The 16,932-nt window shown below is 31.5% G+C and overlaps 1 protein-coding gene across 1 annotated transcript in view; it reads left to right on the top strand.

The window, feature by feature from the left end:
- Window positions 1-16,932, top strand: part of LOC127707571 (low-density lipoprotein receptor-related protein 2-like) — a 49,901-nt gene that overhangs the window by 12,680 nt on the left and 20,289 nt on the right. The window contains exons 2-4 of the mRNA XM_052212170.1: window positions 9,518-9,582; window positions 12,002-12,127; window positions 14,581-14,709. Of these exons, the coding sequence (XP_052068130.1) occupies window positions 9,522-9,582; window positions 12,002-12,127; window positions 14,581-14,709 (316 nt within the window). The 5' untranslated portion in view covers window positions 9,518-9,521. The remainder of the gene's footprint in view (window positions 1-9,517; window positions 9,583-12,001; window positions 12,128-14,580; window positions 14,710-16,932) is intronic.

Genomic DNA, 16,932 nt, shown 5'->3' with positions numbered 1-16,932 from the left:
TCATGCTTACTATAAAGATTATTCATGGTATGTATAATATGTCCGATACAGGTTAATGTTAGCATGACATAATATATATAATTTATAAAAGAATAGGATACAAGGAATTTTAAAGATTTTAGTAGTAGTTTTTAGACGTAATGTTTTGGCGATATTTGTTAACATTGTCATAAAGCGGGAGGTTTGGCTTGCAATGAAACCAGGTTCAACACTATTTTTTCTTAAAATGTCCTGTACCAATTCAGGAATATGGCAGTTGTTATCAAATAGTTCGTTTCTATGTGTGTTAACGTTTGTGTTTGTTGCACTTCCGTGTTCCTGTTGTTCCTTTGTTTTCCTCTTATAGTTGATGTGTTTCCCTCGATTTTGGTTTGTAACCCGGATATGTTTCTTTCAATCGATTTATGACTTTTGACCACCGGTGTACTACTGTTGCCTTTATTCATCGTCATTATATAATAAAAAGCGAGAAAAAAGAGAAACATTCCAACAACAATCTAAAAAAAATTTAATGAACGGTGGATGGACAATTTAAAGCCATACTTACCTTAAAAAAATTCTCGAATTTGCAAAATAAATTTTGAATCTATGAACTTTATCAAACTATTTTTTGGTATATTTCCTGGTAAACAGTAAATTAAATACACTCATAAAAGAAGATAGTTTCGTCAAGATAGCAAAACCGTGTTCCAATGCTCGGAAATATGATAGCGCCAGCCATGCGCAAACGGATATTTTTACAAAAAGTTTTATTTGTGATTATGTACCTGCAAAATAGTTTATTTCAGCATCAATCTGGTAAACCGTCCTTCTTAAGTTACTTACAAACTATCACAAACAAAGAAACGGCTAATATAAATAAAAGGAGATGTTGCATTTACGTCACTGAAACTACAAAAATTACGAAAAGTCCTCCAGAGTAAAAAAAAATCCTCTACTATAGAAAATCATAACAAGTAAAACTATTTTCTGTTTTCATAGGTATGTCTATGTCATGGCAGAAAAGAATACGAGTAATGGAAGTGTGTCGCAATTTAGAAATAGCTGGTACTTTCCCAAAATCAACATGTTTCGAAATGGAAAAATTGCAAAGCTTTATATGTGGACAATGTAACGATTACGATTGTAACAACCGGTACACGTGTTATCTTTGACAAGTACATTCAAGGACTTTTGCTTGCTTCACATTATTTTAAGGAAAGAACAACGACTTTGATGAAGTTTGACAGACATGTTCTCTATACATGCTATATATATTTCTGGAGTAAATCTAATATAAGGGACCAACTACCTTTACTTCAACATGACATTACATGATTGTATTTATTGATAACTAATGCATTTTTGAATTTTATGAATAAATCGATTAAATGCCATACATTCGATAGTTTCCTTTTTTTTTCTATCCTTAAGAAATAACACGTAAATGGGCGGAAGAACCTTTTTCGGGAATGCGAGATTTATCCTTATCGGGACTCGGGAATTAATGATTATTTTTGGGGGGGAATTCGGGATGACACTCCTCCTACCGCCCCTCAACATAAGTCGTATGAGCTAAAAACTTCAATGACATTCGCACGGTTTGTCTTTTTTTAAACTTTATAAATAAACTTTAGTAAAAAAATTCCACCCACAGATTGTAGAATGTATAGGGTAGAGATTCTAATAGTGTTATACTATTGCATAACGAAAGGATCTATGTTTTCAATCGACAGCAAATGTAACGTGTATTTAAAATTAAATACTGTTTGATACGCCTTATTGGCGGAAAATTAGTGGGATTTAGTACATTCTCCAGATGTTTACATGCGCCCCATTATCCTCACATTTTCGTTGGATCCGTACGTTAATTCGTTTTTGTTTTTAATGTACTACTGACGAAACTCAGAAATAATTTGTTATATTACAGGTCCAAAAATGTATGAGATGACTAATCTTGGTTAAGATGTTCCTTAACAAAATGTAATCAGTAAAATCGGCTGTTATGTACTTTCTTTAAAATCTTCAATTAGCATGACATGGTAGCAATGGTTCTAAATAGATCACGTGGGGGTTAAGCCACACAGTATAACCAATAAAATTAAGAATGGAAATGGGGAATGTGTCAAAGAGACAACAACCCGACCATAGAGCAGACAACATCGAAATTTTATTATAGAAAACTACAATAAAAATGTATTGACTAATAAATTAAATTGAGGTATGATACATTGTTTATGCACTGTAAAGGAGAGGAGAACGATACCTAAGGGACATTCAGACACAAAACTCGAAAAATAAACTGACAACGCTATGGCATAAAACAAAGAAAGATCAAATGACAAACAACACTATATGAAACTAAAAAATTAGAATCAAGAACCCCACTAAAAACCGGGGATAGTCTCAGATGCTCCGGGACAGGGTGCTCCGGAAATTCGGTTAAGAGATTATGTTCTAATACTGTCGTGTTGACCATGTACGTCTAATTCGATAGGTCTTATTCGAGAAAAAAAGGACGGATTGTGGTTTGAATATCTGGAACAAATCCGTCGTCATCTGTGAACAGATATTTTATAAAAGTAAACCAATTCAACTCGTTATGACGTTTGTTAAATTTTAGAAGGAACGATTTCAACTTCACCACTTAGAACTCTTAGTTTAATAATTTCCCTCTACCACGAAAAGTATGATAAAAATGTCAGCTATGGAATATTGTATCAACAGGGAGATATATATTACATATGCAGGCGCTGCTGAAAAGTTGCTACATAGAAATGGAATGGTCATAATAAGCTGAAAGCATCTGTTTTGTCGTAAAGTGTTTTCATTTACCGACCCTCGTTGTTCTAGATATAAGTCAAGATTTGAAGCACGCTTAACTTTATCTGTTATATCTGTTATTTCAAGTATGATGGGATAGATGCATTTATCATAGTAAACTTTGAAATATTTAGTGATAGGGCATCAACTACGTAGCGGGAAGGAAGTGAAGTTAAGGGGTAATGCTAGCTTCTTTCCATTCTTCCTAAGAAGCTCCTGTATGAAGCCAACCTCATATGAGTACAGGAACAGGTTTTGAGTTTCCAACTGAATTGTCATTACATTTTGTACTTTATTCATTTATCAAGCATTTTTGTAAAGTGATTTACACACAAAAAGGATATTGTTTTTGTGCTATGTCTGCGGAGCTGTAATAATGAAAGTGATGAACTTTATTTGCATTTACTTTTGTTTAAATGATATATACTGATAACATGTATGTATTTATTTTGCAGGAGCTTAATGACTATCGCTAATAGTTGAAGTATGATGTAACGAGCACTCATATATCAAAACAATAATATTTCATTTTGACATTGAAGTCGCACACCATTTAATAGACATGTATGAATGGCTTTCTAGACTAAAACCACTAAATTAAATAATTGTATTGGAATGATCTGCTGCAGTGACATTTATATATATTCGGTTTCATTGAATTATTTATAAAACCTCAAATTTCTCTAGAAGCATACAATCCATTCAATAATCATTATTTCTGATTGTCGAGTATCAGGAGTTTTTGTATTTGATTACATAACAGAAAACATAGACATTTAATTGACATACTTATGTAATATTATTTATAAAAAGTACAGACGATTTCAAGGCCATCCCATCAAGGAATAAATCAAGTGTATTGGTTTAGAATGACACACGATGGTACTTCGGAAGCGGAAAATAACGTTTCAAAATCTACCATTTATCGATCAAAGTTGGTTAACTTTTAGCTGAAGTTCTTAACTAAAGGCGAATTATTCAGTCAAAATATCTTTCAACAGGGAAAAAGAGAGGCAAAAGATACCAATTCGAAAGAAACATTCTAACTCTTAAATTGAAAGTAAACTGTTAACGCTATGGCAAAAAAGTGCACATGAACTTTTCATTCTAGGATAAAAAAAAATACAAAACGTCATAGTAAAAGTTGCACATTTTTAGCCGTAAAGGATTTTCTATGGGAAATTCCATTGTCTAATAAAATTTCAGAAGTGCAACTTTATGGTGGTTTCCTGCAGTTGGGTTGTGGTGTGTTTTAGTAATCAGTCTGCCATGACGTCTGAAAACTTCGTACGCAGGTGACTTTGCATTCGTAACTCTGTCTCACAAATGACATGAATGACGTTTCCTAATGAAATGTTATTGACGTGAAATTTGCTTATAATATTAAGCTGACTTACACCAGCCTGCAACATTCATATGACTTGATCGAGATTATCAATACTCGCTCTCAACAATATGAAATTTTCGCACAAATAAAAAACATAAAAAAAATCATGCTTACTATAAAGATTATTCATGGTATTTATAATATGTCCGATACAGGTTAATGTTAGCATGACATAATATATATAATTTATAAAAGGATAGGATACAAGGAATTCAAAAGATATTAAGGAAAAAATATGGTCCATTGAAAGCTCCAACGACCGTTTCTTCTGAGAAAAATGTCATTATATAAACCAAAGCTAGCAACTAACAACACATGGTTCAGGTAGCCTGATCCGGTACATGTACACAGTGTAGTTGGGCAAAATCAGCTTCATGTGCGAATTTGTACGATGGAGAGTTGTCTCATTTTTAACCATACTACATCTTTACTTTAGAAATAACAGACGACGCATAATTTGAAAAGCAAGGTCTGTCTTCCGCTTTACATAAGCTCCCTTAAAATCTGTGTTATAAACAATGCCATAATATCTGTTCCTGTTGGAACAAATATTATATTCCATTTATTCTGTAAGTAACACATTCTGTAATATTTGTTCCAGTGGAAAAAATATACCAGAATATTTCTTCTATTTGAAACTTATTTTATGAAGGAACTCCTATTCCATGGCGTGTGCTGCTACAAAGACCTAGCTGAGAAAACTACAGCTGTGATGTGAATAATGATCCTCGACAAAAACTACAAAAATCAGAAACAACACTCCTTACAGATTTGATAAAGGTCTGTTCTCATAAATTTAATTGATATCGGCATTATTTACCTGGTTCATGCATTTCTGATTGATGCAACTCACACTTGTAAATTTTGCAAGTTCCACTTTTTTCAGAAACCCTATGAAAAACGTGTCACCGTATTTCAGTTAAGCTTTTTATGACCATAGTTGTTATATTGTTGGTCAGATGCAATGAATAATTTGGTGATATTTAACCACAGCTGTGTTCTTCAATGATGATACGTAGCATGATAGACATTTATAACGTGTTGTTTTCATTTTAGTAATTAATTCACTTCAAACCGGCACATCATTGGAAGAAATGTATCTGTCTTTTGATTCGATGAATGAAAAGTACTAATTATTCGATTTCATGAAGTTGAATTCTGTGAAAAATCGAAAATGAATAGTTTGATTAGTTATCATCGTGCTTAGTTTTAAAATGTAATCCTTAAAATAGAGGTTATCAGTTTCCACCCAGATAATTGGCAATTATTTTAAATGTCAAAATTATAATTTAAACTTTCAATTTTACTCACTTGGAAAAGATTCACACGCTATATTTAAATATCCGCTTGACAAAGGTAAGGTTCTGTTTATATTTAAGAATGCATGTTAACATTTTTAGACGTCTCCCTGCGAATTCATATATTGATCTAGATTCGATAGGAATATCCATTAGCCAAGGCCTTGAAATCCATTTTTTCAATTTACGAAACGTTTTAATCGTCTCAAGAGGTGGTAAACATATCTATTTTTTTCAATTGTGTGATACAATATTAATTTGCGTTAATGCTAAACAATCCATGATTTCGTAAAAAACAATGTTATAAGCCGCTTATTTCCCCTTAGATATATTCAATGAAACATAGTCATCCAAAGTTTTGACTGACTATGTTAAGAATTGAAATTGGGGCGTCGAATGGACTAACTCCGTGTTTTATCAAAAGGAATATTTTCTACTGAATGTATTTATCTCGCCCACCTTCTTCCTAACCTGGGGTAGAGGAGATAATATTAGAACACTCTATATAACTCACATGGAAATGCATTAACTCATTAGATCGATACAAAGCAAAAAAAAAAACAAAAAAACATCAAACAAAACCACAGACAGCACGTGGTAGGGTATTTTACATCAATAAAAACAAAAAAAAACAAAAAAGTACAGATCTGAGCGTACTCGCAGTCACTGTCAGCAAATTAAAAGCTAATGACAACTAAACAAAAATCGTGTATCTAAGACTGAGTTTCCCAATTTCAGACGCATTAGGGATATTGACCCATATGAAGGAGATTCCAGCCACAGAGTACAGGTCCGTCAAATTTTAAAACATTCCAGTCAGACAGGTAATTTATTATAACAGACACAATATTTGAAATATTTTGATCGATAAATGTGATCTGTTTTTCCTGTTTTCAAAAATAATAATATTTATCATTTCCTTTGAAATTTGTAGACAATTTTGATTTATTACAGAATTTCAAGGCTAGGTATGTGTTAACTTTTGTTTCGGAATATTCATACGATTAATAAAATAGCGCAAGACTGACCACCCAGTTCTTCGTCAGCTAAAACATGGAGGAACATGTTTTTAAAAAGCTTATTTAGACAAAACTAAAAAAAGAATTTCAACGTAAACAAAACAAAAAAACAAGTGATATATTAAAGTCATGAAATTTGATTTTTAAATCCGAAATTTAATATTTTCCATTGTGTACCAGATAAAAGTGTAGCATTGTTACATAAGGATATGTGTAGTATTGTTTCATAAGGATATGTGTAGTATTGTTACATAAGGATATGTATAGTATTGTTACATAAGGATAAAGGATATGTGTAGTATTGTTACATGAGGATATGTGTAATATTGTTACATAAGGATATGTGTAGTATTGTTACATAAGGATATGTGTAGTATTGTTTCATAATGATATGTGCAGTATTGTTACATAAGGATATGTGTAGTATTGTTACATAAGGATATGTGTAGTATTGTTACATAAGGATATGTGTAGTATTGTTACATAAGGATATGTGTAGTATTGTTACATAAGGATATGTGTAGTATTGTTACATAAAGATATGTGTAGTATTGTTACATAAGGATTCATTCAACATGTGATGGCGCCATCGTGTGCGATAGATGAATTATTTCACCGTTCATTATCCTGTTCTACTGAACATACAGAAAGCAACACGATTGCATAATTATATAAACGAGCATGCCTTTAAATGATAAATAATTCTAAACTTCCATAAGTAAATAAGAACGAACATTAGAAATGACATTTTAAACTCGTGACAATGATATTTGATATTCAATTTTGGTTTATAAAACTTAAGTAATAAACATGATGTTAACTTAAACAGTTAATGTTGCATCTATAAGGAAACTGTCGGGTTTGATAGAAACAATTATCTGTGTCACTAAAAAAAAATGTGCATATTTTATCAAACATGCATTTCAGAAAAAAATAAATTGTCTTGGAACATAATTGTTTTGCACCATATCATCTCTTGGTACCATAATTATCTGTGAAATATAATCAAAAAGACCATGATTTTAAATCGCAAGGACGTTCCGAAAACAAAATTATCAACCTATTTTGTTATTATGTTCCCTACGTAATAATATTAAAATTTGTCTTGTATGATACATGAAAGAGAAACATTTTGCAAAGTATCAACTTTTAGCCTCTAAACATACATGAAAAAGCTTTTAAACTTTATTTTACATATCAAAAATGTTCAAAAAAAATATTCAAAAACCTCATACATTTGAAATATTAAAAAATCTCCATATTTGTATTACCTATATTAACGTTTAAATATATTGCAGTTGCATTTACACTATTTCTGTATTAGACTTTTGCAAAAAGGATAGAAAGAAAATAGTTTACAAAACAAAGTGCTGTGTTACGTAGCTGATTTAATGTTATGTAGGGGAATACAAAGCTGAAAAACAGGTATTAAAATACAAAATAAAATGAACTGATATTGTTATATACAACAAAAGTATGCAATAAAGCATACAATAAATCGCCTTCAACAAAAATGCATTATGATGAACATATACATGTACAGTTTTATATTAGATAATTTTGTCAACTACATCATGTACATAACAACATTGCAACTAGATAACGATATTTACTGAAATTTTATAGCTTGCTATGCGGTATGGGTTTTGCTCAATGCTGAAGGTCTTACGGTGACCTATAGTTGCTAATCCTCTACGTCATTTGGTCTCCGATGGAGGGTTGTCCGTCCCTTTAGCAATAAACCCACATATATATATATAGTGGACTGTTACATGTGAAACATTATGGAATCATTCATATGTTTACTTGAAATTCTCGCTGATAATACTACTCAATGGAACTTTATTAATTGACATAGGCACTGTGGGTTTTACTAGGTGTAACATTGAAGTTACAATACAAATGTAAATCTAACAAGTTACCGAGTGGATGTCTTGCCAAATCACCATCACTCCAGTCATTTAAAAATTCAATTGAAAACGTTTTCTCAGTTAGTCTTGTTTGGTCGACACGCATGTCTGCCGTACAAAATATAAATCTGGTATTTATGATTATCTTTTTTTTTTTTTATATTTCTACACTTCTTCTATCGACGCCTTCGATACCAGGTTGAAAAAGTTTTTGTAAGTTACCACTGTGACATATATCTAATCAATTCTGTGATTATTTTATTAACAAAATCCTACAGCGTTATGTAAGTAGACATATTCTCGAGGTACGGCCAATAGTTCTTACTAATAATTTCATGCTGCCAAATTACAGATCAAATAGCGGAAAATAATTCTTCAATATATAGCAAGTAAAACAGTTGAAAGATTTTATTACATATATGTGTAAACTGGAACATACTATGGCAATTTTATGAAACAGCGATAAATGGTTTTACTTGGACAGATAGTTTATCGTACCTTAGGTAACCTTTTGCAGCTGTCATTAAAATATATGTAATAGGATTCTAAAATTAGCTTAAAACAAACATTTAAATTGGATAAAAAATGATATTCCAACCCCAACAAATGTCCAAATAGAGCATATACCGCGAGATGCTTGGCTGGGACACAAATAAGCAAATTTTATTAAGAGGCTCATCTATTGTAATTATATTAAACATGTTAAATACTGCAAACTATCTTCTTATTTGATATTCAATTTATATAGTATTACATTGTGACTTTTAAACTATTTTTTTTTGAAGATTTGATAACATATACATGATATAATTACGAGTAATTTAAAACATTTTCAAATGTTCTACAAAGGTTATGATAAAGGAGCTTACCAAAGGGTTGACTGGGGTAATTAAATATTGCCACAGTTGAATATCCCATCCGTCGGTGAGTGTATGCCTTAAACCAAAGGGTTGACTGTGGTAATTAAATACGGCCTGAGTTGAATACGGCGGTGAGTGTATGCCTTAAAACAGACGTAAAATATTGTATTTACGAAATTGTTATTTGTGAACAATGCGTATCATTTTACTATCTCATAACATTAAAAATTATATTTTACAGTACAATGGATCGTTCTTCTGCTGTCGCAGTTCTCATTATGTTAACTGCAATTACTAGTTCACGTGGTATAGTATTGTTATTGGAATTTTAATTCTCTTTTTACCTTATCAATATTTGATTCATTGGTATTTTATTTCAGCATTATATACCGTATATCGGGGGGTTTTTTTCGCGTCGGCTTTTTTTTTTTTGCAATTTGTTGACAAAATGGGCAGGTTAAATTGTCACTGTGTATAATTTTCGCTAAATGGGAAAATACACGCGAAAAAAAACACTGTATTGTATTGAACAAGATGTAAACAACATAAACATGATTGACTGACAAATAATCGATAACAAATAAACGATCTTTCAATAACTGTTTAAATTAGGTTCATTGCTGCATGATAAAAATTGAAGGTTTTGATCGTTTTTATGCTCGTGTAAAAGATGCTTTTGAAAGCATATTTGTGCAAATATCCGTTCAAATGTGATTTATTTTAATTTTATTTTTGATCATTTTTACATTGTATGCAAAATGTTTGGGTTATGATAACAATAAATAGACGTCGCTAATTAAAATTTTTGAACATTTCAGTGACTGCCGTGGTGTCGAAAGGTATGACATGTTTGATAATTATTATGAAAACAGAGATCTTAATTAATTATGCACAATTTTGTGATCTACTGATCAACACAAAAGACTGATTTTATATATAATGTAATTTCACCTTCAGGGGGAAAAGAGTTTACATATCAAGTTGTGATAACTCGATTTTTAAGAGTTTTTTTGTCAGCTATAAATCTAGGACAAGGCAGAGCAATTTACACGGGGTTAAATGTTCACGTTTCTGTAGGTGCCGCGATCAAAGCGAAAATTAAACACACGCGAAAAAAAACCCGATATACGGTATCTTTATTTTATTTCTTATGCTATCCTCATGACATGTTTCTTGCAATATGCCAAGCTCTAAATCGTTGACGTGCATGTACATTTATTCTTAATCGGTGTATTAACAAAATGTTATTTAGACAAAACATTCAAGTAGGCTCATAACATAAAACTGAAAAAGTTACCTGATTAAAACAACATGTATAGTGTAATCAAAACCATGGTAACTACAATGTGAATTGTTTCAAACAATGTTCGTTGACGTCTAGTATATACTTGCCTATAAGAAATCATAACGGCGTTTGCTCTTACATATATATCGGTGACCGAAACTCATATAAATCCATACAGCAACTAAAGAAACATCACTAGTAAATGAATCGTAGTCTTAAACGGTCGCTTTGATCTTGATATCATCTACATCTAAAGAGTCTGAACAATAAACTATTAAGTCATGTTCAGTCGTTCAGTCAAATGTCCTGACGTATGTAATGCGGTATATTCAGTATTGCTCAGAAAATTTGCTTGAAGTCAATTTAGTGTTGTTCAATAGCTTTTCAGACAAGTCAGTATGTTGTTGATGTGTACAGATAATTTTAAAGATTCCACAGGTTCTGCCTGTTTGGACAAATTAGAGCTTTGTAAATGTTGATAAAAGTGTTACATTAGGGAAGATGAAAATGTTTTTTTTTTTTGAGGTTCGTTAAATATTATCAAAATTTTCATAAATCCAAAACTTGTAATATAAACAATTGGATTGATGTCCATGGCAGGATAACAGAATGTTGGAAGTTAAACAAGTATTACAAGAAAGTTTGGGATCTCTTTTGTGAAGTAGCAAAATGTTTTATGTCACGAGGTAGAATTTTAGTGTTCGTTTATCAATTCTGAATATGAAAAAGATCCAAAAAGTTACACAATTTGGGAAGGTTGAGAGATCGAATCGTGCATTAGAGAACAATTAACCTTTTCACAGTTATGGCTGGGGTTCCATATCTTTTAAATACCGTGGTCAGCTTATAACCAATAATTATTGAAGGTTTAAACTATGACGTTTCCCAAACAAATCCTTCGGAGGTAGAATTTAAAATTTTGTGACCGAACGTAACTGTTTATAAGAAATATCAAGAGATTATGTCGACAAGGCCGTTCTGAGTTGCTACTATAATCAATTTACTGTAAGTGTCAATTTATATTACATATTAAGTCTATGTTTTCTATACACTTTTTATTGTGCAATGTACAAAATTCAAGGAGTGTATTTATTGTAATAATAAACTTTTAACCTTTTCAAATAATTAACATATGGTTTGTGTTAGATCATTCAGACCAACATATCACTAGGTCATTTTATATTCCAGTCAAAAATCAAATACAAAATAATAAAAAGTGATTTTTTAAAAATTTTAAACGTTATACCTTTTTTACAAAAGTGTACGTATGGTAAATGTCTTAGTTTTGACTGTATAAAGGGATTCAATTAAGAATATGATCATAAAATAATATGAGCATTTGAATTGCTTGTCTTACAATTCAAATCATTTGTAGTTTTAGAATATTATATGTATCTGACAAAAATGTACACGTCAAAATTATTATTGATTATTATTAAGGTTATGACTGTGACGAGGGGAGAGTCAAATGTCAGGATGGTAATCAGTGTATTCATAAAGAAAATCTATGCGATGGTTACTTAGACTGCAATGACGAATCTGATGAATCTCCAGATTTCTGTGTAGGTACGACATTTATGCAATTCTAAAGTAAACTGCAATCTAAAATATAATAAATGATAAACGGTTTTCGCATTGAAGCGAAAACTTGGATTTTCTATATTTTAAAGGAATCTGGAAAAGTGATATGCATTTATCTTACCAATCCAAGAACGTTCATCATACACCTTATACAATAGTATATTATGAAGCAGATTTATCAGGACAAACGTCTATATGATGAAATCTTAAAATGGTTTTGGAAGAAAAAGAAGCATTTGATTTCTCTGAAAACAAGGGAAGAATAACGACGAAAAACATATGCAAACTTCAAAGTGAATGATTTTTGTCATGCATTATGTCATAATTTTACGTTTTCCTCACCTTAGAAAATTTTTCAATTACATCATGAATAACCTGAATACATACAAAAATGATAATAATATTTACAAAAAAGAATGATAATATGCAAACATATATATGTATATACAATAACCCTAATATTGTATAGATAAGCTAGATAAGCTGTTTTTAAATATTTTAGTAACCCTGATGTTCGATAATGTGAAGCTATATTTGCATTATTGCAATATAATACAATTATTTACTGGCTATGAGGACAATAGCAAGTTAATTATCCCACAAACATATTTTTTTCCGACACGGGTAGTCCATACCCTGTAAATAGTAGGACAATAAACTTCCTATTGTAACACAGTAAATACGTGTTTTATTATTCAAAACGCAAGGGCAACTGTTTCCTTCAAGTTAATAGTTTATACACATTAAATGGTTTTTGAAACTATTAACCGGTTAATGATATTTAACGGGAAAAGTTTGTCTTCAGTAAATAGTGCATACCTAGTAAATAGTTTTCGAAATGGTTCGTGTTGCTCAGTCTTTATGTTTCTATGTTGTGCTTTGTGTACTAATCCAATGGATGTTGGATGTGTACTGATTGATATTTAAGTCTTAGATGCAAGATGTGTTTTCATTAGTTATTATTGGCTTTGAACTAGCTGCCAGTAACTGCGAGTACTCTCAGATCTGTACTTAGTGTCTTCCTGTTGTGTGAATGTATAATTACCCGTCCGCGTCAACTCTGTGTTTTTGTCTGATGAGTTAAGCCTTTTTCAATTGATTTTTATAGTTTGTACTGTTAAATCACTGTCCCAGGGTAGGGGGAGGGTTTTACGCCAACAAACTAGTTTAACCGCGCCACATTCTGTATGTGCCTGTCCCAAGTCAGGAGCATGTAATTCAGTGGTTGTCGTTTGTTTCTGTGTAACATATTTGTTTTTCGTTCATAAAATTAATTAGGCCGTTATTTTTTTTAATTGTTTTAAATTTGACGTTTTGGGGCCTTTTACAGCTGACTATGTGGTATGAACTTTGCTCATTGTTGAAGGCCGTACGATGACCTATGGTTGTTAATTTCTGTGTCATTTGGTCTCTTGTGGAGAGTTGTCTCATTGGCAATCATACCACATCTTCTTATTTCTATATTGTTTGTCTGTTTGTCTTTTTCTTTTTTAGCCATGGCGTTGTCAGTTTATTTTCGACTTATGAGTTTGAATATCCCTACGATATCTTTGGCCTCTCTTTTACAAGCAAATTGGGTTTTGTGAGACAATTTAATAGAAATAGTGAATAGTTAACTGCATTGCAACATTTCAAAGGACACTGTAAGCCGATTTGGGCCTAGGGGCACAATGTTTTTCACAAAGCTTTCATTAAATTTAAAAAAATGATTGTACAAAGTATTCATTCATTTTCGTTGGTACCAATTTTCGTGGACTAAGGAAAACTGACATGTTTGTGGGAATTTGATTTTATGGTTTTCAAACAAGCCTTAATAAAATTTGTAAATGATTGACGATTTAAATTCTTGGTACACCTGCACCAACGAAATCTACGATAATTGGTATCGCACGACAAATAATGAAATGTCAGTGCATAAGTGCTGACTTCTTGGCTAGTGTTATCCATGGGAGGAAACCATCAACCAGTTATGTAATCGACCTTGTTGTTTCCAATTACTGTACATTCAGTGTCAACTCATAGAGTTATAACGAATGTCCAATCCGTCATCACCTACTTAAATCTCTATAACTCTTATAAATAATTAAACAATTAAATTTCAAATTAAAAACCGATGTAATCAAACTATTCTATTAATGAGGCATTTTGTTATATCGAAAAAGTAAAATAGCAAAAATACCGAACTCCAAGGAAAATTCAAAACGGAAATTCCTTCACCAAATAGCAAAATTAGATGCTAAAACACATCATACAAATGGAAAACAACTGTCATATTCCTGAATTGGTACTGGTATTTCTTTATGTAGAAAATGGTGGTTTAACACTGGTCAAATAGCTAGCTATACCTATCACTTTTATTACTGTTTTGTACATAAATCAGTCTACTATTGTGTTACAATTGTCATTTCGGGGTCTTTCATAACAATTATTGTTTGCAGCTTTTTTGTGTATGCAGAATTCTATGACTTTGTGTGACGATGGTTTACGTTGTATTCACAATAGCACATTTTGTGATGGTGACAAAGACTGTTATGATTGGTCTGATGAAATACCGCAAATCTGTGAAGGTTTGTTTAAAGGAACATATGTTGTTTTTGTTTTGTTTTGTTGTTGTCTAAATTACAACAAAAACAGGGGTAACCAATTAATGTTTGAATGAATATAAAACCAGAAGCTGACAAATTATCCACCTGTTGATTATTGCCAACTTAAAAATTAAAGCTGACAACATCAAAATGGTGGATTGTTCTTGACAAAATATTTTTGAACGTTGGACGACGTGTTTTGAAAACAGACAAGCGGGTTAACTTTTATTTTACAAAGCCTTCTAGATATCCATTTAAATCATGCATAGAAAAATGCCATTTTAGTTTAAAGGTTTAGGCTTTGACATGTTTTTAGCAATTAAAAAAGTCATAAATTACTACGTCCCATCTTTTAAATGACTCTTAACAATAACAATATGTATAGAAGTGTTTAGCTTCATTTGTATAATAGTAGTGAAGTTGAATGAAAGTCTTGTAGGATTGTAAATTTACTTTAATTTATCACCTTGCACTATGATGACTTGACTGTAGTTTTCATAATTGCCATAACATATCTAAATTGTTCATTTTAGACATTGTTTGGAATTCAATTTAAAACAGGGTAACAACCCAATATTTAGTTTACGCATTTCAATACATCAAAAATCAAATATGGAGGAAACGCTATGCTATGGTCAAAACGATTATCGACAAAAAGGTAAACAACACTATAAAACCGACAGATATATAAAAATAAATAACACAAAGAAAATTCATGAGCGCCGGAGAGAACAGCTGTTTCTGCTTCACCAGTTACACTCATCTCTTAATATTGTGAAAATACGTAAATGAGACATATCCTGTGCTAAGATCCTTTGATAAGCATCATACTATCTTGGATCGTTAAATGTTACTCATATAATCATTAAGTAATAACACATTCATTAGGTGGCAGTCTTCTATATTATGTAAGCCAAAGACTGTAAACAAAAATAGAGATTTGCAGGAAATAGGAAAACTAGACGGTATTTGATAGAAATAAAAGAAATGAGGGGGAAAATATTCCTGCGACAATTATGTCACTCATTGTGCTGCTTATGAAAAACATATATTCGGTGATGTAACATTAAGGAAAATTAGGACGGGATTTTAACTACAACATGCGGATTATAACCGTAATCATTCGTGACACACATACTTGACATAGCGGTTAAACAAACCAAGGTAGCGTCCGAAACTTTTTAAAGGGATGACTTCAAAACAGATCCTTGTATCTCGTTACAACTGGTCAAAATATACCTTCGGCTGTTTTCGGCTCTTTGATCGGGTTGTTGTCTCTTTGACATATTCCCCCTTTTCATTCTCAATTTTACTTATATATAGGCGCATATATGTATATATGTTTTTTAAGAACCAAAGTTGACTTAAAAGACGTTTCAACTTTGTAATTGCATCAGGGGGTTGAATCCAGTATGTTTCGTAAACAATACAACACAAATACATCAAGATATCCGTTAAAACATTTTAAAAATATATACATTCTAATATAGATTTCGATGACAATGGAACATACAGAGAAAGCGTTAATTGTTGATTGAAACGCATTTGACGTTTCAAATAATAAGCCTGAAATATTAGATGGCTTTCACAACTTCTGGGTGGATGTCACTGCCGGAGGGTATCACCAACCCAGAAGTAAGCGCTCCATCCAGTGTTGAAATGAATATCACCGATTGGATAATTTTATGTATATTGATGTTCATTATATGTTAAAACTATTTAAAACATTAAGTTTGTTTACCCCATACATAGATTGCCATAGCTACATTCGGAACAATGTGTATAGTTATGGTTTGTAAAGTTCTTTTTTATTTATTTGGCATGTCTAACGTATGTCGAAACGTTCGTCTCGTGTATTAAATGGTCAGCCTTATACCTTTGAAGAAGAATATCGATTTGTGTGTGTTTTTGCTGATTTTGTGTCATGGATGGACACCCCATAACATTTGTTTTTCTATTCTACATGGAAGAAAGACTTTGAAACAAGAATAAACAGTGAACAGTTGAGATAATCTCCTCAAACATTTTTGCACGGCATTACATGACTTGATTGAATGTTCTTTATTATTTAGTTTAGAAGATCATTTGGCTGATGCATTTTGGTTTTTTTTTAATGTTAAACATCAAAAAGTTTCAAACCTTGATTAAAATTGATTTTCCATTTCATTATAGATTCATTACGAATATAAAAATAAAATACTAGAA

This window comes from Mytilus californianus, unplaced genomic scaffold, assembly GCF_021869535.1.
Source record: "Mytilus californianus isolate M0D057914Y unplaced genomic scaffold, xbMytCali1.0.p SCAF_7, whole genome shotgun sequence".
NCBI classification, from domain to species: Eukaryota; Metazoa; Mollusca; class Bivalvia; order Mytilida; family Mytilidae; genus Mytilus; species Mytilus californianus.
The sequence above is the reverse complement of the archived record's forward strand: the minus strand, read 5'-3'. Positions and strand labels throughout refer to the sequence as shown.